We start from the raw sequence: 23,365 nt of genomic DNA, 5'->3' as shown, positions 1-23,365 counted from the left end.
GAACGTTACAGCTATCGTGATTCAACTCAGCTTCAGTTAGCTAGATAAAAAATAACCTGCCAAAGATCTGGACAAACATGCATCTTGAATTGTAGATTTACATGTACAGGTTATTTATTTGAATGAAACACAGTCAGGAACATGAAATAACGCGTTAGCCCCATTGCCAATAAACTAAATCATCACACATTCCACCGATGCTAGATACGGGCAGGATACATTAGCATTGCTAATAACTGTTAGCGACAACATCACACAGCTTGCGGTTGTGATGAACCTAAGGTCGGAACAGCACCTCTTTTCAGCAACAGCTTCATAGCAAATCCTGCTTTACATTGTCCCAGGTTTTCAAAACTCTCCTCGGTGACATGGTCCGAGCAAATTAATACTTTAGCGTCGTACTAATAGTGATATTCCCATAGATAAACATCAGCCATGCCTGTCTAGTGTCTTGTTCTTTGGGAAGATAGTGAAGTGTCAGGATTCAGCCTGGAACACTGCATTTACGGCGCTCCATTTTCAATATCTTGAAAACTTATGAACTTTCTTATTTGTAATTCCTGTGGAAGTACCGAGCAGCGCGCATGCAGTTAGATAAAAAAGTGTTGGAGATCTACGCGACCTCCGTTTATGTTCCTGAACCAGAAAACCAGAGGGCGGGTAAATGTACATTTTGGGGCGTGACAAAGTTGATGCTGCAAGTTGTGACGTCACAACTTGCACTGTTTCAAAAGCTAGTGTTTGCAGGTTGCAGTTTCAAAAAGTGAAATTTTGATAGGAAAGAGGTTTCAATGGACTTTGAGGTTCACTGTATGTCTATTTTACACACCAAACTGTCATTTTTCAACTATGACAAGGTAAAATTGGTTTTGCAATCAATCGCCCCTTTAATATCCAGAATACCAAGAGGTTGCCGTTAGCGCATGCATACTCAACTATCTCTGTTCATCTGCTATCAACCCTTTGATAGCAGTACCTCCTGATGGAGTGGGGTGGTACTGCAACAGCATACACATACTTAAACCAGACGATCAGGATACCACATTCCTCCCCCCTTAAGAGTAAACCACTCTGGTGAGCTTCAACATTAACTGTAAGCCTTACCTGCTCACTATATACTGTAGGCAGTACCATTCTGTATGATGTAACTATCAAGATAATCTAAATTAAATCAGAACACTATAGACTATCTTATCAGATGTCAACTTTTAACTTTTTTTTACGCAACATTAGCCTGTACATCAATGGCAGTGTTTACAGGTGTTGTGCATTGAACATCAGGAAACATCAGAAATAATAACTAGGAAGGTGGGTGGACTACCATCCTTCCAGTGAGTCCCAGAGCCCATTCTTGCTCTTGCTTGAGGGAGCTCACTACTATTTCACAAAGTCTCTCAGATGAGTTGGAGTCTTTTTTGTGCGCTCAGAGCGTCGCAACATTTGGCTGCAGGAGCACAAGCCCCCCCTGGACTCCTGTTCCCCTCTGTCCCTCCCTCCCCCTCCTCTGAGAGCCCAGTCCCTCCTCCCTCCCCCTCCTCTGAGAGCCCAGTCCTCCCCTCCCTCCCTCCCCCGAGAGCCCAGTCCTCCCCTCCCTCCCTCCCCCGAGAGCCCAGTCCTCCCCTCCATCCCTCCCCCGAGAGCCCAGTCCTCCCCTCCATCCCTCCCCCGAGAGCCCAGTCCTCCCCTAGGATTTTTCAATACTTAGGTCACATTTTCAAAACTCAATACATGGAGCTAAACTGTGGATACTGTGTCATTGCTTACACACATAATGCATTCATTTACAACATCTTTCAAATCACATGAATTATTTTCTCACTCGGACACAACCACCATCAAAACTTGATGTACCCATGTTGTAGAAAAAAGCAGAATCACTGCTCAAGGCAAGTATGAAATGCCTTTAATACGTAATATTACAATAGTTCAATTTGTGAATTGGACCAAACTGCAACAGATGGTGCTAACCAACAGTCTGTTCCCAGTCTGACAAACTCCTCCTCGCTCAGACACACATTTAACCCTCGTGCTGCCTTCGGGTCACATGACCCAAAGGTTCATAACGAACCATCGTTGTGTTTACCCAATTTTACCCAATACAAAAACAAATTAAAATAATTTTATTTTAACCTTTGCAATGTGGGGGGTCTGAGACAGCCCAACGGTTAAAAGAAAATGCTTCACTTTGTCTTTGTATGCGGTAAATCTGTCGCAATACGACGGTGGGTCACAATGACTGATGGGTCAGAATGACCCGAAGATAACACAAGGGTTAAAGATGCTGTAAAGTGGAATTAAAAATGACTTTCAAGTTCACCACACCACAGAATAATGTGTTATTAACTACCCATCCAAATTCGAATGAAAAAAAAAAACACCGACAAGTATGTTAAATTAGGCTTTGAAATCGTAAGAAAATCAGCAGTCTTCTCTGTACGAGACTGGGGGGGCGTGTCGCCTGAAGGAGCTGAAGCTCGGCCCCCTCGCTGGAAGGCGCCGCCTCTCTCAAGTAAGCTACCTACGACCCAGATAATGGACGCTACGTCAAGCCGAACAAGAATTAGAATTTATTTGTTCAATAAGTGAAACATACAGATGCATATAAATGAAATGTTCCCCTGAGCTGTAACACAGGAGTAAAAATTGACACCAGAGACAGCAGACAGTGAGCTCTCCAACTACTTCTAGCACATTAGCTACCATTTCACCAAAATACCATCATTCTACACCGAGTAGCCTAACAGTGCGTTCACACTGCAGCGTTTTTTAACGCTCTGCATCGCTTGCCTTCCCACAGTACACCACGCTCGGGGGCGTGTTAGACAAGTTAATACAGAATTGTAGTTCTCTAAGGTCACTGTTGTAGTCATGGCCAAGCGTGCAGATTTGGGTTAATGTACTCACAATATCGATCAAAATACCACTTTTACGCAACATTTATGTAAGTGCAAGATTTTACTAGTGCAAGATTACAGTAGAATACATGTTACGCCACCAGTCACTCAACCAGTCGTTTGTAGGCTGGGCTAGCAGTGTCACAGAACAGTCACGTAATGTGACGAGACTGAATTTAAAAGTAGGCTATAAAAACACACTAGGAACAATGACGACATCGGCAACCATGCACCATGCATTATTAGTTTAATGTAATCTTTAAATTCAGGCTCGTCACATTAGTAACTTTGTTCTGAACAGAACTGGGTGTGCAGACACATACGAAAAGTTTCTCCTCCATCTTGAAATTGTGAAACCTAGAAATGTTTATCATGACCAAAGGTTGCTACGTTACAAGAAACAAGAAAACAATCCGATTGGCCAACGCTAGCGTTTTCACGCTCCTCATTTACATAAAGTTGAGAAAATCCAACTTGCAACGCTCCGCTCCGCTCCGCTCGCCTTCCCACAATGCCCTACGCGAGCGTCAACGCCTGGTTTCATTGAAAATGAATTGGAAGCCGACGCCACGCGCCGCCCGCTCCGCTGCAGTGTGAACGCACTGTAATATCAAGTTAGTTTGCACTAACTCATAGCAGAGATACATCTGGAACAGTTATCTAGTATAATTATAACAAGCACACAGAACTGAGTGATGAACTGCTGGCGGCGGTGGATGGTCCAGGTGCGACCGGAGGATGAACGGCCGGGGGGGGCGATGCTCGGTACGGCTCCGCGCTGCAAGAGAAGCCGTGTGTTGGTGAACCCCGTCTGTCTCTGGTCCATGTTAAAACTGTCCGCCGTGAAATGGTCAGTGCAGAGGCGGCTGTTGGAGTTTATCCGAAGCTTTCCATGAGCGTGGCTCTTCACAAAATCTATCCACCTATTTTTCCTTTCATTATCAATAAGTAACTTAAATGGCGTTGCAGCGCAGCTGGAGTTATTGCATCCAGGGAAGATGCAGTTGCGGGTGGTGGGAGACATCCTGAAGCTAGCTAGCTAGCTGATGTAGGCTACAGTAACAGTACAGCGGGAGGAGCCATTCAGTAATCTGACGTAGATGGGGCGAAATGATGTAGATAGGTAGTTTTTTAGTTCCGCCCATTAAAACCTAATCTGAAAACGGAAGAGAAACTGTTCTTCGGTCTAACTCCACATTTCAGTGCGACAACGTTCTAGCGCTTTGCACATCTCATTTCATACGTATATAATGTATTTAGAAGCAAAACATGGAATTTACTTTACAGAATCTTTAAAGGAGATTTTAAGGAGGGTGGGGGGAGAGGAGGTGAGAGGGGGGGGGGGGGCAGATAAGAGGGGGGGGGCAGGTCAAGGGAGAGAGGGGATCACACTAGACACACACACATACAGTTTATATTCAAGTGGGTAATACTGTCATATTACTGGTCCTAAATGTTTACAGTGTATGCATGTGTGTGTGTGTGTGTGTCTAGGGCCACTGGGTCACCAACAAACACACAGCATGTCTTCTATCATCCTGTATAAAACATCTTTATTTCTCCTTATTTAGTCAATAAGACACAATTTAGTTCATCACATTCAGTGGGACTGAGATCAAAGACAGGATTGTTGTTTGTCAACAATTAAAACAGAACAAACATTCTACACACACCAATATTTACAAACACTCTGGGATATACAATTCCAACTGTACAGTTCAATCTTCAATGGCATCTATGTGAGCACAGTGTGTGAGAGTGTGTGTGGGCTATTCTATCTGACACAGGGACACTGAGGAGTCAGAACAAACCCAGAACCCAGGATAGAGGGGCTCAGTGAATGTGCTGTGGAATGTGTGCAGGTGGGTCAGCGTGTCAGAGGAGACTGTGTAGAAGGACAGAGTGCCGGCCGGCCAGTCCAGATACACTCCTACTCTGTGCGAGCTGGAGGGGGGGTCAGGTATGGCAGTGCTCTTCTTATTGTGCCTGGCAGAGTAACTGTAATCAACACAGTACAGACTCCAGGACTTGTTATTGTATCCAAGCACACAGGCATCACCCCTTCCTCTCCTGATGATTCCTTTATATGTCACTGCAATAGAAACCCCTCCTCCACTCCACTCTGCCTCCCAGTAACAGCGCCCAGACAGACCCTCTCTACACAGCACCTGTGGCCAGTTCTCAAATCTCTCTGGATGATCAGGATACGGCTGCTTCTCTCTACTACATGTCACCTTTCTGTTCTCCTCAGACAGAGAGAGGTATCTGCATGCTGTGTTTGGGTTCAGTGTGAGCTCACAGGCATCTGATGGGGGAGACCAAGACACAATATATTACTGATCATCATCATTCACATTAGAATGTCTCCCTCTTCCTGCTCTCTCTCCACCCTCCCTCTCTCTCCACCCTTCCTCTCTCTCCACCCTTCCTCTCTCTCCACCCTCCCTCGCTCTCCACCCTCCCTCTCTCTCCACCCTCCCTCTCTCTCCACCCTCCCTCTCTCTCCACCCTCCCTCGCTCTCCACCCTCCCTCTCTCTCCACCCTTCCTCTCTCTCCACCCTTCCTCTCTCTCCACCCTTCCTCTCTCTCCACCCTCCCTCTCTCTCCACCCTTCCTCTCTCTCCACCCTTCCTCTCTCTCCACCCTCCCTCTCTCTCCACCCTTCCTCTCTCTCCACCCTCCCTCTCTCTCCACCCTTCCTCTCTCTCCACCCTTCCTCTCTCTCCACCCTCCCTCTCTCTCCACCCTTCCTCTCTCTCCACCCTTCCTCTCTCTCCACCCTTCCTCTCTCTCCACCCTCTCTCTCTCTCCACCCTTCCTCTCTCTCCACCCTTCCTCTCTCTCTTTCTATCTGTATTTCTGTTCCAACCTCTCTACCCTGCTCTCTGTTCCTCCTTCCATTCCTTCATCTTCCACTCTTCCACCCTCCCTTTCATTCTCTCTCATTCTGTTATCCCTCCCTCACATGCTACCTCTCTCCAAATCCCTCTCTCCATCATCCCTCATCTCCTTACCCCTGATATGCCCCCATCACTCTCACACTCATCTTTCTATCCTCCTCCTGTTCCCTTCACATTTTATTTCACAGGACAGGAGGACAGAGAAGGAGAGGAGGCCAACACAGGAGGAGAGGGGAGTGGGGGGGAAGAGGAGAGGAGAGGGAGGAGGGGAGCAGAGGAGAGGGAGGACAAGAGAAGAGGGGATGAAAGGAAATGAGGAACTGGGAGATTAGAGAGGTGGAAGGGAGAGGGGAGTGGAGGAGGAGAGACGGGAGGAGGACAAGAGGAGAGGGTAGGGAGCGAGGGGTGAGGGGGAGAGGAAACACACACCAGCTACTGGGAGGAAGAGAGGACAGAACAGCAGAGCAGGAGTAAAGGAGGGGAGGAGAGGAGGAGCAGAGGAGGAAAGGAGAGGACAGGAGGACAGAGAAGGAGAGGAGGTCAATACAGGAGGAGAGGGGAGCGCGGGGAGAAGGGAGTGGAGGAGGAAGGAGGGGAGGACAGGAGGAGAGGGGAGTGGTGAGGGAGAGGAGAGGGTGGGATCTATGAGAGGCTGTCTAGGGCAAAACTACTGAAACACTTGCTCATACACACACTCATCACTTGTGCTACCCCATGAAACACTCATACACATCCAGTCATTAGTCCAAATCCTTTTACTATCTCTTCCAAATCAATGAATTGCTCATTAAAATTACTTATTGTAATGTGTTGATTCAGGATGTATTTGCATGACATCAGTATAATAGTACTAAAGCACAAGTGATGAGTGTATGTGTATTAGCAAGTGTTTCAGTAGTTTGGCACTAGACGGCCTCTCAGAGAGAGGAGAGGGAGGGATCTGCCCCCCTATCCCTCCATCATTCTATCCTCCTCATGTTCCCTCCACATTCCATTTCATCCCCCCTTTTCTTTCTCTCTCTAGCCCACCCTTCTCTCCTCCTTACACCACTCCTCCTCTCTTTCCCTTTTCTCCCCTCATCCTTCTCTCTCTCTCAACTATTCATCCATCCAGAGGGGGGGAAAGAGGGGTGGAGAGGAGAGAGGAGAGGGAGGAGAAGAGTGGGGAGGGGAGGAGAGAGATGAGACGGTGGAGGGGAGAAGAGAGGGGTGGAGGACAGGAGGAGAGGAGAAGAGAAGAAGGAGGGAAGGAAGAGAGGGGATGAAAGGAGGGGTGGAGGAAACAGGGGAGGGGAGTGGAGAAGAGGAGATGAAAGGAGAAGAGGTGTGAGGGGAAGGGAGGGAGGAGGAGAGGAAGGCAGGAGAATAGGGGTATTGATGTATGTGTGTGTATGTCCATAGACAGTGTCCAAGTCACTAATGGTATTGTCCCTAAAACCAAGTAGCAGTCAATACTCACATTTCCTAAGGCCAGGTTTGATCCAGCACTCTCCACCATGATCCACACTGTAGTGATAAGCAGAGGAATGATGAAAATACACTTCACCTGTTGATAAGTGACTTAGCAACTGACTTTCTAAGTAAACATGTTGTTTCTCTCATCATCAGAGGTGTATTCCAGAAAGCAGGTTTTACAAACTCTGAGCCTAACCCTGAACTCTGACTTGATGAACCCTGAGATGGGAAGCTCAAAGTTATCACTTCCAGAACAGCTGATCTGAGTTAGTTCATTTCTAATTCACTGGAATTACATTGTCATTTAGCAGACGCTCTTATCCAGAGAATTAGAAATTCTCATGCGTGCAGGCGAGTATGAAGACATTTTCAGAAAGCAGAAAAACAACTTCAACATCAAAAGAGGCAATTGTTCATTCAGTACATTTCAAAGTAGTATATTAATTTGACATTTAACCACGTCTTACTAGCCTGGCTCTGCCCTCCTACGTACTTCCGCTCAATTTTCATTTTGCTTCTGTACTCCGTCTGGGCTTTCCGTATATTAGTTTTTACTGTCCAACCAGCGATCAGAGGGAGAGGCTGAGAACGATGACGTTGATGTCGTGCGTTAGTTTGAGTTGTAGTTCTGTAATGGCGGCGGAGAAAGATGCGAGCGAAGCCATTCGGTCTGTTGTGGCAACGCTGCCAAATATCCAGAAGTTAAAGCCGGAGCAAGAACAATCTTTGCTCCCCACGGGGTTCGTTTGATTTTCCAGCTCGCTCCGTTAGTGGTGAAGGAGTTGGCTAAGGCGAACGCTAGCGATTGGTTATGGCAGATCCAGAGTGGCTCTGGGCAGATCCAATAGTTTTAAACTTCAACAGAGTACCCGCCTTCAAGGAAGTTAACGCTTGTCAAGGGAGCAAGCCCAGACTCTCTGTACAAATGAAATGTACAAGAGTCTGGTTAGGACCAGGCTAACGTCTTACTACAAGTGAAGAAGAAATGGAACAATCCTATGTGCGCAAAACAACTGGCACATTCTTCTCCTTTTTAATGACAAGATTACGAGGAGGAGGGTCCATCAACCTCCACAGCACAGATTAACAGTGAGATGTTCAGTAAATGCCAGGTTAGCTCTGCATGGAAAACTGTAGAATTTCATGTCATCCGTATGTGTTATATGGCTTCAACAACAATCAGGTTGATGAGGAAAGGACACCCCATGTCTGACAGTTGCTTCAGGCTCAGCATGAGGGAGGGGAGAGGGAGAAACTCACGGTTTGTTACAGAAAAGCTGCCAGCAAGCAGGTGAGGTTCACAGTCAGTTACTGTGGTAACACACCCAGAGTTTTCAGTGTTTCCCATACATTAATTTATTTGTAACGGCCCGCCACAATTAGAGATTTACCACCACAAATTTATAAAATGGTGTTTTTGCTTTTTCTGTTTAACATCACAAAAAAATATTTAATAGTAGAGCTGCACGCAGCACACTGATTCGCTCAGCCCCTTCTTGCCCCGCTCGCGTTCTCTCTCTCTCACTACAACAGACCCGTCTGTGAATAAGTCCCTCTCTCCGTGCACACTCTGAATCAATGCACGGGTCAAACAGCTTTTTCCCTCAGAGACAACAGGACAATCAATCTGGAGTTTACGAACGGTTAGGCCCAATCCCAATGTCCCCCCTCACAGACTCACAGACTTTGAGGCACGTTCTCACTAAGTCTGTGAGGGCTTAGGGCTGTCCCACTGTCCCACTGTCAAATTGTCAAGTTCGTGAGTGCTCTTTCGAAGACATTTTATGCACCCTTAAGTCTGCATTTTTGCAGACTTGCCCACAATTCACAGCGTAGTGACGTGAAACACGAGGGTTACCAGGGGAAGCCTGGAAGAGAGAAAAAGATACCGGCTAACCCTCCTCATAAGACAAGAAAGACGAAGAACAGTAAACAAACAAGCATGGAGGGCGCAACCAACCCTGATGTAAACAGAGTTAGAAATAACAGTTGACATCAGTAAGTTTAAACACAAAGCTCATTGATGGTTAACCCAGAGTTTCCCTCATATTAGGGTTAAAAAAACTCTGTTTTCATTAAACCCGCTTTCTGGAAAAGACCCCTGGAAATACAATTATGATTGTGGCTTGTCATGGAAATTTTGGAATACAGTTATAATGTGTGTGTTTCATATATGAGGAATGTGTTTTAACGGAAGTCTAAAGTTGATTAAGAGTCAACCCATTTGGTAGAGATGCCATTTGCAGTTTTATAACTAGGAGACGTGAAGTCTAAGAGACGGGAAGTCTGGGTGACCTGAGAGGGTTCTTGTCACCTGGGAGGAAGAGACAGTTGGTCTAGAGACAATGTGGATTCAACTGTATTGTTATTGTGATCTGCTGCTCTGACCCTTCCTGTTGCATTGAGTGGGGTTAATCAAAAACTTGTTTGAAGTGGCCCGCACAAAGGATTGTGGGACAAATGGTACAGAGATGTATTGTTTCAAACTGTCACTGAATTGAGTAAGCCAATCATAGACTTGATTACATTGATGGATTGACCTTATAGAATGCCATTTGATCTAACGTGTATATAAGGTAGCGTTTGTGATTGTTCTGCATCACTCTGGCGAACGACCTGTGGCTAGCACCTCCTTCGTTATGACTGATCACAAAGTACTTTGTTAAATCTTGATTTGTACAAGCAAAATAAATGTATTGTAACCGCCATCTCTTGACTATTCAAATCTACACAGTGCCACTAGAATTTTTCCTTATCACTTGGTGGCCCGTATGGGGATCCTCGCCTGCTCGGCGTATCACGGACAAGGACTCCCTTAGAAAAGGTGATCTGATCAATCCGGCATAGCCGCCTTTACCTCTATCCAAAATTTTCAGAGAAAGCGGGGCCGATTCGAGGGGGTGCTTGACTGGTTGCGCTTTGACTGATGCGGGATCCTGAAAGAACCGGTAAATATTCTTTTGTGGCTTCTGTGTAATTTGAGTTGTCTAAATGTGTGTTGTTTAGACTATGGTCAATAATTCGGTTTAGTTAGTAATAGGGCGGAGACTGGAGAAGAGCTTTGTCCTGTACGTGCAAGTCGTACGAAATTAATAGGGCGGAGACCGGAGAAGATCTTTCGTCCTGTACGTGCAAGTCGTACAAATTAATCGGATAAGGCCGGAGAACTTATCCTTTACGTGAAAGTCGTAAAAAAGCATGCAGGGAAAGTGTGCTGACGAGCGCACAAAAGGGTGATAAATTCACATGTTATATCGTGTTATGTGTCTTTTGAGACCCTAGGATTAGAATATGTTGGGTTAGTGATATTTTGAGAAATTGTATTGGCTTTGGTGGTCATAACAGTTCTTATTTATTTACGGCCAAAACGTGATTCTAAGTCCCGAGAGAAAAGTATACTAGTCAGCTGTGTGAGTGAGAGTGTTTACAAAGGGTTTGAGTCCCTGAAGGTGGAGAACAAAGAAAGAAAAAATTAGGAAGTATGGGCCTGTGAAATTTAAAAGTAGAGGTTTTAAGTTTGCAACACGCGTGTTCATTTTTTGTTTTAATTGCAAGTTATGTTTTTTGAGGTTAAAAGAAGTATGAGTAACTAATGGTGTCTATTATTCAACCTATATACAAAAATCAAAATTTTAATTATTTTTCAAAAACTTTAATTATTTTTCGGTTTGAATATTTGTAATTTAAGATTGTGCAGTTATTTTCATTGAAAGTTGGGAAGTCGGAATTTAATTGTTTTTAGAAACGAAAAGGAGTAATTGTGTCTTTATTTTCCGTTGTTGGTTATCGTTTATGGATTGTAATTCTGAAAATGAATGGTCTGGAGACAGAATTGACCTGTCCAAACATCGATTACATGAAGCAAAAGTATGGTAACGATAGTTTATTGCAAATGCAAATATGGATTGATAAATGTGGATTTTCGAGTGTGGAGTCGTTTTGTTTTAAGGACCTTATTGTATTGCGAAATAGGTTCGTGGAGAGAAATAGATACACGTTTTTTTTTTTTTTAGGTGGAGAAAAGAATAGATTTTAGCCTGATTGGAGAGGAGATAGGTCAGATATCTTCTGACATCTGCCATCTTTATAAATTTGCTTTGGATTCCCGCAAAGATTGAAGCTTGTGCCTTGACTTGCAATTGCCATTGTGTTTCCAAGAAGGAAAGGTTAAAGTCCTCTCCGGAACAAAGGGTTTGAGTCCCTGTTGTGTTTGGAATAAGCGTGTTGTGGGCTATGGTCAAAGCTGATGCAGAGCGTGTTGACATGCTGTTGAAAAAACATGTAGGCCAACACGAATTGCTAGGTAAGGTCAATCCAAAATGCGTGCTTTAATTGTGGGAATTTGAGCAAAATGTACGTGAATGTCCGGAGATGTGTCATCACTGTTGAAAGTTTTTTTTGGAAATTGTGAGCGAACTCTCAAATCAGAGGGGTTCGTGACCGGAAGTTGAGTTTCGAAATGGTGGCGTACAATGTTTATCGGTTATGACACTGTTGGTAGAGGAGAGACGATTGTTTTACAACTCTGTGTTAACCGTTATATGTTTGATGTTAGACTTTACATCGGTCTGATTACCGCCAGAAGGCATTTGTTTTTGAAGACGGAGACATTCTGTTTTGAAAATGCTAATGTTAATTCTTTGACTGAATTCTCCACTTGAAAAGAGGCGCATGCGCTTGAGCCTAGCGGAAGTTGATTCTTTCAGTAAAGCTCATTATGCGTGCAGTGGCCCACCCGCCATGAGTGCAAAAAACAAAAAAACAAAAAGAAAAGTGAATTTGACGTTGAATTGTGAAGTATATTGGTTGGGAAAACAGATGTGTGTTTCTGTTTCTTTGTCGAACTTAAGAAAATATTGTGAGTTGCCATACTCTTGATTTGGAAATTATGTACAGACCGATTTTCTATATTATGAGCTTGATTCGTTATTGAATAACGCGCTGGAAATTTAGTGTTTGGGTAGGATAATTGGTAAAAGGCCAGTTTTGGCAATAAAAGCGGTATTCATTTTAAGAATTACAATCCCGGGGTTATTGAAACTTTTATAGAAAGTTATGTGTTCAAACGGAAATGTTATGTTGTTTAAGGAATATTTTTGTTTATGTCTGGAAATGTTCGATGGTTTTATTTTTAATTTTGTGGGAGTTCACAGATGTTACTGTTGTTTAAAGAAATATGTAAAGGGTTATGAAGAAGTGATTAGAAAGATTGAGCCAGTCCGAGGGACTGAAATGTATACAAGAGGAACTAGTTCGAGTGACCGAATTGCGTTTGTTGTTAAGGGCAAAGGTGCTACATATGTGTGTTTATTGCTGCTGAGATGATTTGTTGAAATGTGTTGGGTTTGGTGGTATTCATATTTACCTATTTAAATGGACTTGAAGTTGAAGCTTTGTCCAACCAGAATGCTAATACATGGGTAAACTGTCGTCTCCTGACGAGTGATATTAGGTGCATATGTAGATTTCGGAGCCTAATTTTTATGTTGAAAATAAAATAGTACTAATGGTTGAAATTGTAAAGAAAATCTAGGCTGTGACTGTTGGTTAATGGCTAATGGTGAAAACGTGGAGGAAGTGCATTTTGCTCTGTCCTGAGACAAAGGAGAGTCCAGGAAGTTGAATTTGCAACTATGACAACGAAATTTGTAGCTAACAAACGTACAGACAGACTCAACAGCGATGGAGGCGGGTACAGGCTAGTAAAGGAATTGCAGCTTGATATTTGAGATCCAGGATGAGTAACCGCATGACGCATGCGCAGATGGAAGTTGAGAAATTTACAAAGACGCAAATTTAGAGAAATAGATACATTTGGAGCGAATTTTACATATTAATTTGGTTACTTTTGAAATATGTTACTTGATGAGCATTTTGAGACATTTGCTAACAAGGTTTTGTTTGTTTGAGGACATTTTAAATGAGTTTCAGAAATTCAGAGGAAAGGTGGGGGCTACAAAAAAAAAAAAGTCCCGTTACGTTGAGTCTTACAAAGGTGATCCCAGAGGGTGTAATTCTGCATACTTATGTGAGTATTAATGGTGAAAGATGTGTCCGTTTAGATGAATTCGAAGTTTGGTGGTTTACGAATGTATGATTTAACATTTGTTCTAAATCCTAGCCAAACTGGGAGGTAGGAGCCTTTCAGACCAGGACTTGTATTTACGAGCGGAACATCTGTGGTGTGTGATGGTATCCATAAAAATGCAGAAATTAGACCCTGGTTCATAAATTAGTTCTAATTGAATTGGAAAAGTTATACTTTAGCAAAATTAAGTGAATAGATGGTAAACGCCAACCATCTGTGTTGTTTAAAAGAAGAAAAAAAAAAAAAAAAGAGAAAAAAGGTTGAGAGTTTTTTGCTTTGTTCCAGAGGGCGCTGTTTGTTTGATTCGAGTTTTGAAATGCGCGATTGTTTATTTGAGTTGATACACTAACAAAGAGTAATTGAGATAGCTGGTAAATATAGGAATATTCAAAGGTGTATACATTACATGCTTTGATAAAACTTTTGAGGAGTTAAAGAATAAGGTTTTGTTTTACGGGTTTATGTTAAATTGTGAATTTAAAGGTTTAAAAGAAAAAGGGAGAGTTTATATTTTCTTTTGTCTTAAGGGCATGGTACAATGTTTAGGGATAAACAGTTAGGCTGTGATGAGGTTGTTTTATTATGCTATTGGTTCATAAACAGGGTTATTATAACTTTGGTTTTGAAATAATTTGGGAAGACTCATTAAGTCTGATAAATTGTGGTTATGATGGTTTGTGCTAAGTAGCTTGTTCTGGACTGCAGCCAAAGCAAGTTATGAAGTTCTACCTATCTAACCTATATAGAAATATAGATGGGGTATAAGTTTGGCTAATGGTTACATTAAGAACATTTTATGGTCTATGTTTTATTTTGGAATCATACAGATTAAATTCTGGTTTAGGGTAGTGATGCTGGTTTTCTACATGTCTTGGAAAAAGAGAGATTTGATTTGGTGAATTTAAATACAAAAAATTAAAAGGGAATCTGAAATATAAGGTATTCATTTGAACTGTTCCTAAAGGTTTTTTGAAGAAAAGATAATAAGAGACTAAAAGTTGAGGTTATTCGTAATTTGGCTGTTTTCTAAAAATAGTTTTATTTTATACAAATTGGTTCAAAAGTTGGTTGCTTCAGTGTAAGCTTGTTAATTCATAAAAGGGAAAAGAGTTAAAATATTTACTGATAGTTAAATACATCATTGGTGTTACATATGATTTTGGGAAAGGTATGGAAACAGGAAGTTTCTTATTTTCACTTATAGAACAACTTGCTGTATGCAAATGTGGAATTCACTCTAACAATTATGATTATTCCACAGGGAAAATGCTAGTGCTGATACTAGCTGGAGCAGTTTCTAGATTGCCTGAATGCATTGATGAACTAACTAGAATATGTTTTTGATGTTGATATGTTTACAGGAAGTGATGAGATGATGTTGCTATGTCCGGATGAGACTAACTTGACAAATTTGGGCTTGCAGGACTCTTTTGAGGAAAATTGTTGTGTGACCTTGATACAACATTTGTTATAGATTCTTTAAGGGAAGCGCAGGCTTCTTAGAGAGGAAGAGATGACGTTTAGGAATTTATGACTGACTGATGACTGACTGATCCAAACAGAGAGTGACTATGGGGGTTTTATGGTTTTATGAATTTAGCTTCAGTAGTTTGGATTTGTGATAGGATTGTGTGGGTTTGATATGATATTGCTGAGTTGAAAATATTGGACTGTATTTAACCCAGAGTGAGAATTGTGTTTTGTTTGAGTATATTTGATAAGAATTACAGAATACAGCGGACAGATGGAGAATGGAATGGTGGAATGGAGATTCGAACTTGGACTTACCCACAAGAAAATGCGTTTTGGAAAAAGGAAGGATATGAGAATAAAAATGGAAGTTGTATGGTCTGCATAAAACATTTATCTTGAGATTTTGCTAAGTTAACACATGGAAAGATCATGCCTCTACAGTTTGTGTGATATCAAGAGGAATGCATTATTTTAGCATACAAGAGGATTTGTAATGGATGCATAGACATTTTGTCAGTTCTTCATATGTGGGATAAGTATTATGAGAAAAGGAATTTAAACACGATAAGCTTCACAGTTAAGGTTAGAGAAACCATTTGGGTATTGATAGATGGATTTTGTAGAGTTCAATTTTTGGAGAAGTGATACTGTTTAATGATTGTTGATGGGAAGAAGTTTTAGACTTCTCAGAGGCTCAGTGATCAAGCTTTTGTTAATTTAGATTATTTTCGATGGGATTTTTCTTTGAGGACATGTAATGATAATGGGTCACACTTGTTTATGGAAGTTATTTTGGTGTTGATAGGATTCAACATTGTGTTAATCACTTCGGTTGAATGAGAGAACAGAACTTTGAAGACTAAGTCAGACGACAAGAAGTCAGTTACCTTTAACTGACCTCTGTGAGAATGTGCTTATCACTGTGTAACCTTTTTGGAGTCTATTTTGTGTGAGATTCACAGGCAGGTGAAGGAGGCTATTCCTATGACTGGACCGCTGCATGATTTGATACCAGAGGACTGGATCGTGGTGAAGGACCTGAAACGCCTGGTAAAACCCAAGGTGGACGGGGCCATACCAGATTCTCCTGACGACTAATCCGGCGGTTAAGATCGAGGGGAGAGCAACGTGGATACACGCTAACCATTGCGTGCACCTTGTCTGGAGACGGAAGCAGAGGATACGCGTTCTGCGTAGTACCAAGGAATTTCCGAGCTGTGCGCAAAGTGCAGTGTCGTTGAAAGTTGCCCTGAGCAATTTTATCGTCGTTTGCAATCGATTCGACTAGACTACACCGCCTGACAGAAGTTTGCCTACATCCAACTGAAGATGGCATCAGTTCCGACAACCTGGACTTTGTGGTGTACGGGGTACAATGGGTTTTGTCTTGAGACTAGCATTTCTTATGTTAATGTTTGAATTATTTTTCTTAATTAACTGTTTGGGTTTATGGAATTGTAAAAAAATTATAATAATTTTGGAATACAGTTATAATGTGTGTGTTTCATATATGAGGAATGTGTTTTAACGGAAGTCTAAAGTTGATTAAGAGTCAACTCCATTTGGTAGAGATGCCATTTGCAGTTTTATAACTAGGAGACGGGAAGTCTGGGTGATCTGAGAGAGTTCTTGTCACCTGGGGGGAAGAGACAGCTGGTCTAGAGACAATGTGGATTCAACTGTATTGTTATTGTGATCTGCTGCTCTGACCCTTCCTGTTGCATTGAGTGGGGTTAATCAAAAACTTGTTTGAAGTGGCCCGCACAAAGGATTGTGGGACAAATGGTACAGAGATGTATTGTTTCAAACTGTCACTGAATTGAGTAAGCCAATCATAGACTTGATTACATTGATGGATTGACCTTATAGAATGCCATTTGATCTAACGTGTATATAAGGTAGCGTTTGTGATTGTTCTTCATCACTCTGGCGAACGACCTGTGGCTAGCACCTCCTTCGTTATGACTGATCACAAAGTACTTTGTTAAATCTTGATTTGTACAAGCAAAATAAATGTATTGTAACCGCCATCTCTTGACTATTCAAATCTACACAGTGCCGCTGGAATTTTTCCATATCAGGCTACAATCATAGTTGAACCATATTGTACATTGTATAGTAAAAATGCAGTTTTTTTTTTTTTTGTATCATCATGAAATGCAAGGCCTATTAACGTAGTTTGATATATGTTCAGTGTTAAGCAACATTATATTTACATTTACATTTATTCATTTAGCAGACGCTTTTATCCGAAGCGACTTCCGAGAGAGCTTTACAAAGTGCATAGGTCACTGATCATAACAAGATAGCCACAAAAACATTGCGAGTAGCCAAAACATGAAGCACACATTGTGAACAACCAAAGTAAGTGCCAAAGGGAAGAACCATAAGAGCATGTAGTTAAACAAGTTACAATTAAACAACATGAACCGCTATAAGTGCAAGTGTACCTGTGGAAAAAGCAAGCAACAATAATAAAAACAATATATCACAGCGAGTACAAAAATGTAAATCAGTTACCACTAACCACAAGAGCAACAAGTCTCTAAGCAAGAGTCATTGTGATCCTTGAGGAAACTAACATCGGGTCAAGCGAACCATTCCTAAGTACCGTATATAAAGAGGTATATAAAAAACAAACATCTCCTTACTTGAGTTTCTCCAGTCTGCAGTGTGGATCCTCCAGTCCAGCAGAGAGCAGCTTCAATCCTTTTTCTCCTGGATGATTGTAGCTCAGGTCCAGTTCCCTCAGGTGGAAGGGGTTGGACCTCAGAGCTGAGGCCAGAGAAGCACAGCCTTCCTCTGTGACCAGACAGCCTGACAGCCTGTAGAAAGAGGATCAATATTGTGACAGAATCCATCTGGGCCTCCAGAGTGAGTCAGCACAGAGGGGTTCATTTGGCAGGTGCTGTCATAGCTGCATCCCCTCATTAGACAAAGTGACCCACGTAATCCCACTCATTCAAGACAGGTTCAAGTAGACAAGGTAATTGCGAGTGCACCCACTAAACAAATCCAAGTTTACTTTTTTTACATTGTTATGAATACAAACAATTAATCTATATATTTGTACAGCATGGTTTTTGTGTTGGGAATGTTAGGATGATAATAGAAAATCGAGGATAAAGAACAAGCAAGTTTGCGCAACAATTCAATCAGTTAGCCAATTCCCTGGCCTGAATATGTACACTATTTTAAACAGTTATCATATTCCAAAGGAATAAATCTTAGTGCATCTAAACCAGCCAAGATAAATTAGACTAGGCTATAGGGAAGGGAATTGCACATTTGTGTGCCAGATAATATTTCAAAAGAAAAATTTGTGCATTAAATACAATACATCATGACAGTTTGCATGATTTGAAATGGTCACTTAAGACTCCTGTTAAATGTGCCTAAAAACGCCAAAACAGCATACCCAAAGTAAATTGGAAGCTGTTCTTGAACCATTTGGAGTACATGCATGTAAATGATCTCTTTTGAAAGCTGACACTCTGAAGTTATGTCCCCTGTTGTCCTACTAGTGTTGGGTAATAGAAGCTTGAACACAAGGAAAGTGAAAATTTCTATTTCCGCCTAGATTTTTTTTGAAAACAGAGGCCTGAAGAGGCCTAGAGGTGGTAGGTATTAGCTGGAAGACTAAATTGGACCACAGGTTGAAGCCTTACCCAATTCAAATCAAAAGTCAAACATAATACCACAATATATTCATATTTGACATGTTTTTATAAGAGTACATCCAGTTAGGACGCACAGACCTAGTTGGCTTTAGAGGGCTGTCAACAGGGCATGGAAGCTCCTATTGGGTCAAACAAGGTGTCAATCGAAAGGGGACTTTTTGATGCCTTCATATTGTAAATACTCCGTTGCTAACCGGAGAAAAGCACACTTTTATGTGAACAAGTTGTTTCTTCCGTCGGCTAACTTGCATAATGACACAAAGGATAATGGCTATTCATGAACGTAAAACATTGTATTTGGACGAATTACTTTACATGGTTAGATACTTTGAACCCTTGGGACTGTAAGCAGATCAAGTTTTGATGGCATGATTTGCACACCTGGACCTATTTGAACCATTTAGGGTGAGTAAAACTTTTTTCTTTGGCATTGTTGAAGGAATGTTCACCGGAAAAAGACGTTGACTTTGCTTGCTATTGCGACTTGATCTTGAATTGGTTTATTTCAATGGAAGCACAAGAATCGTAGCTTTCCAATGATGTATAACAAAATATATTTGTTAGAATTTAGTGCGTCGTAACTGAGGGAGGGGGGGCAGGATTTTTGTAACGCGGGCGAAACAGGAACACACAAATCCAACAACTGCACACACAAAATGCAAAATGCCTCGCTCCTCTTGCAAAATGAAGCACTGCACTCAAAATATCACAAACACGTCTCAAAAGCACACATTTGTCTCATGTTGCAAACACTTTTGCCATTATATTACATTTTTGGATATATCATATACACACAGTTATTCAAAACTTAAAGCTCTTCTTTCATGAGCTCCTTTGTACATTTCTGTACAAGTTTGAAAGTAAATGGCAGAGATGATGAAAAGTTCATGGTAAACACGAAAGCAAGATTGAAACCAAACTTATTTTTTTACTATAAGCATTTGTGGTTGTGAATACAGTATTACACAGTACAAAAGAAAGAGTGTAGTAGGACAGAAACCAAACCTACTGTAATTTTGAAGGTGATTACGGAATGGTGTGTCTGTGTGTGCCATGAACTGTAGCATACAGTAATATATACTATGTTCTACAATATTGTCAGAATGTCTTCTTACAGTCACTGTACCGTTTCACAGTATGATACAGTAATCCACCAGACTGTGACCACTCATGCAGTGCACTGCAGTCAATGGATGCATGGGTGCTAAAATATATGTTTGTGTATAGTATACCATGTGTTGTGCTGAAACAGCTATTATGTGGGTGTCAGGTGGCTGAGAGGTTCGGGATTCGGGCTAGTAATCAGAAGGTCGCTGGTTCGATTTCCGGCTGTGAAAAATGACGTTGTGTCCTTGGACAAGGCACTTCACCCTACTTTCCTCGGGGGAATGCCCCTGTACTTACTGTAAGTCGCTCTGGATAAGAGTGTCTGCTAAATGACTAAATGTAAAATGTTAATGTGTACATTACAAAATGTGTATATTACAGTATATTGTTACATACCTGTTATCTTTTCTACAGTAAAGGTTAAAATTACCACTGTAAATCAACTTAAATTAGGCTATTTATAGGCCTATTCTAAAGCCATGATTGGTTGGTGTTGAGTAAAGCAATGAGTGTTTGCACATGTGAGGAGTTAGTGTAAGGCACTGATGAATTAGTGTGGCATTTTGATTGGTTGTGTTTTTAAAAGGAAATCAAGATGCTTCCTGTTAGAATGTTGTGTGTTAGTGGAGAATTGTGTGTTGTGTTTTGCAAAAAGTGTTTTATGAAATTGAAAACTGAGTCAAAGGCCCAAAATGTGCGTATGGTTTTGCAGATTTTAGGTGTGGTTCTGGTGTTTGAGTGTCAGGTTTCAGAAATTGTGTGAAAAGTAAGGACTTTGTGTGTAAGCATTTGAAAAAAACTGTAATGAGAGGTTGTTACTCACGTCACACACTGACAGGTGAATGAGGAAACATTTCATGAATTCTCTTCCAACATTCCTGAGGCTGGTTCTTCCACTCATGTACCTCTATCTCTCTCTCTCCCTTTCTCTTTCTTCTATTGCTCACTCTCCCCCTCCTTCTCTCTCATCAGAGTCACTCACATAACTCAATAAAGAATGAGGAACATGATCTCTGCCAACCTTCAATCATGTTCCTCCAGAACTGTACCCACTTCTCTGTCATTATCTCTCCTTAACTCCTCCTCTTATCCTTTTATCAGATGATTTCCTGGAATCGACAAGACATTGAGCATACAAGACAAGAGACAGTTCTGATTACAGTTTTTTTCAAATGCTTACACACAAAGTCCTTACTTTTCACACAATTTCTGAAACCTGACACTCAAACACCAGAACCACACCTCAAATCTTCAAAACCATACGCACATTTTGGGCCTTTGACTCAGTTTTCAATTTCATAAAACACTTTTTGCAAAACAAAACTCTCCACGTAACACACACAATTCTAACAGGAAGCATCTCGATTTCCTTTTTCAAACACAACCAATCAAAATGCCACACTAATTCATCAGTGCCTTACACTAACTCTTCACATGTGCAAACACTCATTGCTTTACTCAACACCAACCAATCATGGCTTTAGAATAGGCCTATAAATAGCCTAATTTGAGTTGATTTACAGTGGTGGGTATAATTTGAACCTTTACTGTAGAAAAGATAACAGGTATGTAACAATATACTGTAATATACACATGTTCTAATGTATACATAATAGCTGTTTCAGCACAACACACGGTATACTATACACAAACATATATTTTAGCACCCATGGGTTAGTGCTCTCCACTGATGGTCAGATGTGTGAAGATCTGTTACAGTTTTTCACAAATATTAACACACGTTTATCAAAACAATAACGGCTTTCTCAAAACTGCACACACAAAACTGAAAACCTCACACACAAAATGCTAAACCTGACACTCCCTTTGCGAGATGACTCTTTGCCATCAAATCTCTTACCTGTTCACAAAATGCAACTTGTGTTCTCATTTGGTACACACAGACATATTTTCAAATGACACACACATACCATTCCTAACAGTACACACAATAAGCATTTGCTGCACACTGCCAAGCATTTACAGCACACAGTAGTGCAAAATTGAAAACACAATTCTAGAAATGGAACACCCCATATGAATGACAATGACTCTGGAGAATGAGCCATTTCTCCTTTTGTAAAATTTCTCAGTGTAGGCCTTCTTTTTTCATAGTCATTCATAAAACAGCACACATATGCGGCAAAAAAAGTTTTATTTCTGAACAGTACAGTACTGTCAACGGGCCTGCTCAACCCATTGCAGCACACAAAGTGATGTTCCCATCACGCTGGCCGGGGACCTCAACAATGGCATGCTGGCCAATGACATTTCTGCCCCGGCGCCTCCTCTTCACCAGGTGGAATCCAACCTCATCAATGAATATGTATTCATATAGCTCATTAGCTGTGTCATGCTCCTGGATCCACTGAAACAGACAGCATAAGAATGCAAGTTACAGTTTTTGCCTATTGTTTACACACGTTTTGCTAAATTTGGCTCATTGTGTCAAAACTCTACACACAAGCAAATAAGACAACACTAGGAAATAAACCATTCACATCTATGTCAAATTGAAACTCTGCTATCAAAACCTAACAATCCTTTGTCAAAATGTCACTCTGATGACAAAATGATACCCACTTGCATCATATGAATACACTTTCAGATCAGCAGCAACACACAAGTCTATTTTATATAAAAAACTGCAGTCTTTTGTTTTCAATGTTTTTATTCAGTTCCATAGAGGGCATGTTTTCGCAACAAACAAAAAAATGAAATACTGAATTCAAAATCATTACATTAGTATATTTTACAGTACAGTAAATTCAGTTAAATTAAAAATAAAACAAACAACACACTACTGTAAACACAGAAAAACACAAGCGCAAGTGGGCTTATGGATCCTGCTGTCTGTTGGGGTCTGGCCACAGGATCTCATCAACATCACAAGCAATGTCTTCTCTCGCTAAGCATCTGGGAAAATATCCCCTTGTACAAGGCAGTGTCTAAAAAAGGCAATGAAGTGAAAATCTTAAATTTCTGTGTCTAATGTAGAAAAGTGTGTTTAGTGATTTGCAAAACACTGTGTGTAGTATTTAGCAAATAGTGTGAGGATGAGAATGTGCTTATAGTTGTGCAGGTCTGGCCTTCTGTTGTGCTCCTTAAGTGTCAGATTTCACTAACTGTGTGTTATTTTACATTTTTGTGAGAAATTGGAAAAAACTTTATAGTATGGACACAGATGGGTCAACACAGTGGGGTACAGTGAGACACTGTAGAAAAGGAACAATATTGGATTTCAGGTACAATACATACATGTGTCAGTGCTGAATGTATGGGACTTACAAGCACAAACTCTCACTGTAACTCCTTGATGTGGTCTGTGTTCCGGTCAAATAGGACCCTGCACACTTGTTTCATCCGCATGGCATTCCTGCGGAGAACACGGTCCAGTGTAGAGAGGCTGACGGTCTGGATGTTTCTGAATGTGGCATGGTCAGCCAGGATCATGGTTTGTATCTGTCGGAGTGTGATAGTATTGTTTTCACGAACCATTTTCACATATTCAGTCCTGCAAAATACAAATACAGTGAGCACACTGTGTTGATATGCAGTATTTCAGTACACAAGGCAAATATAATTCATACTTGTTCTCCATTCTAAAGGTTCTAATGATGGCAGCAACTGTGAAGCGGCTGAGATTTGGTTGGACCCTCTGGCCAGCCTCCCTCATGCTCAAACCATGGTTGAGCACTTGGTCAACCACGGTGTCCCGAATCTCATTAGAGATCACCGTTCTCCTTCTTCTTTCTCCTCCTCCTCCT

The 23,365-nt window shown here is 41.4% G+C and overlaps 1 protein-coding gene across 1 annotated transcript; it reads right to left on the bottom strand.

Annotated features, from left to right (window-relative positions):
* Positions 1 to 4,323: 4,323 nt before the first annotated feature.
* LOC134011243 (stonustoxin subunit beta-like) lies at positions 4,324 to 17,638 on the bottom strand (the record flags this gene model as incomplete). The annotated part of the gene is made up of 3 exons (XM_062450824.1): positions 4,324 to 5,199; positions 7,255 to 7,301; positions 17,463 to 17,638. Coding segments are annotated over 3 exons (759 nt in total), but the record flags the coding sequence as incomplete, so codon positions are not given.
* Positions 17,639 to 23,365: the final 5,727 nt, after the last annotated feature.

The sequence above is a fragment of the Osmerus eperlanus genome, chromosome 1, assembly GCF_963692335.1.
Source record: "Osmerus eperlanus chromosome 1, fOsmEpe2.1, whole genome shotgun sequence".
NCBI classification, from domain to species: Eukaryota; Metazoa; Chordata; class Actinopteri; order Osmeriformes; family Osmeridae; genus Osmerus; species Osmerus eperlanus.
This window is presented reverse-complemented; position numbering and strand designations above follow the sequence as displayed.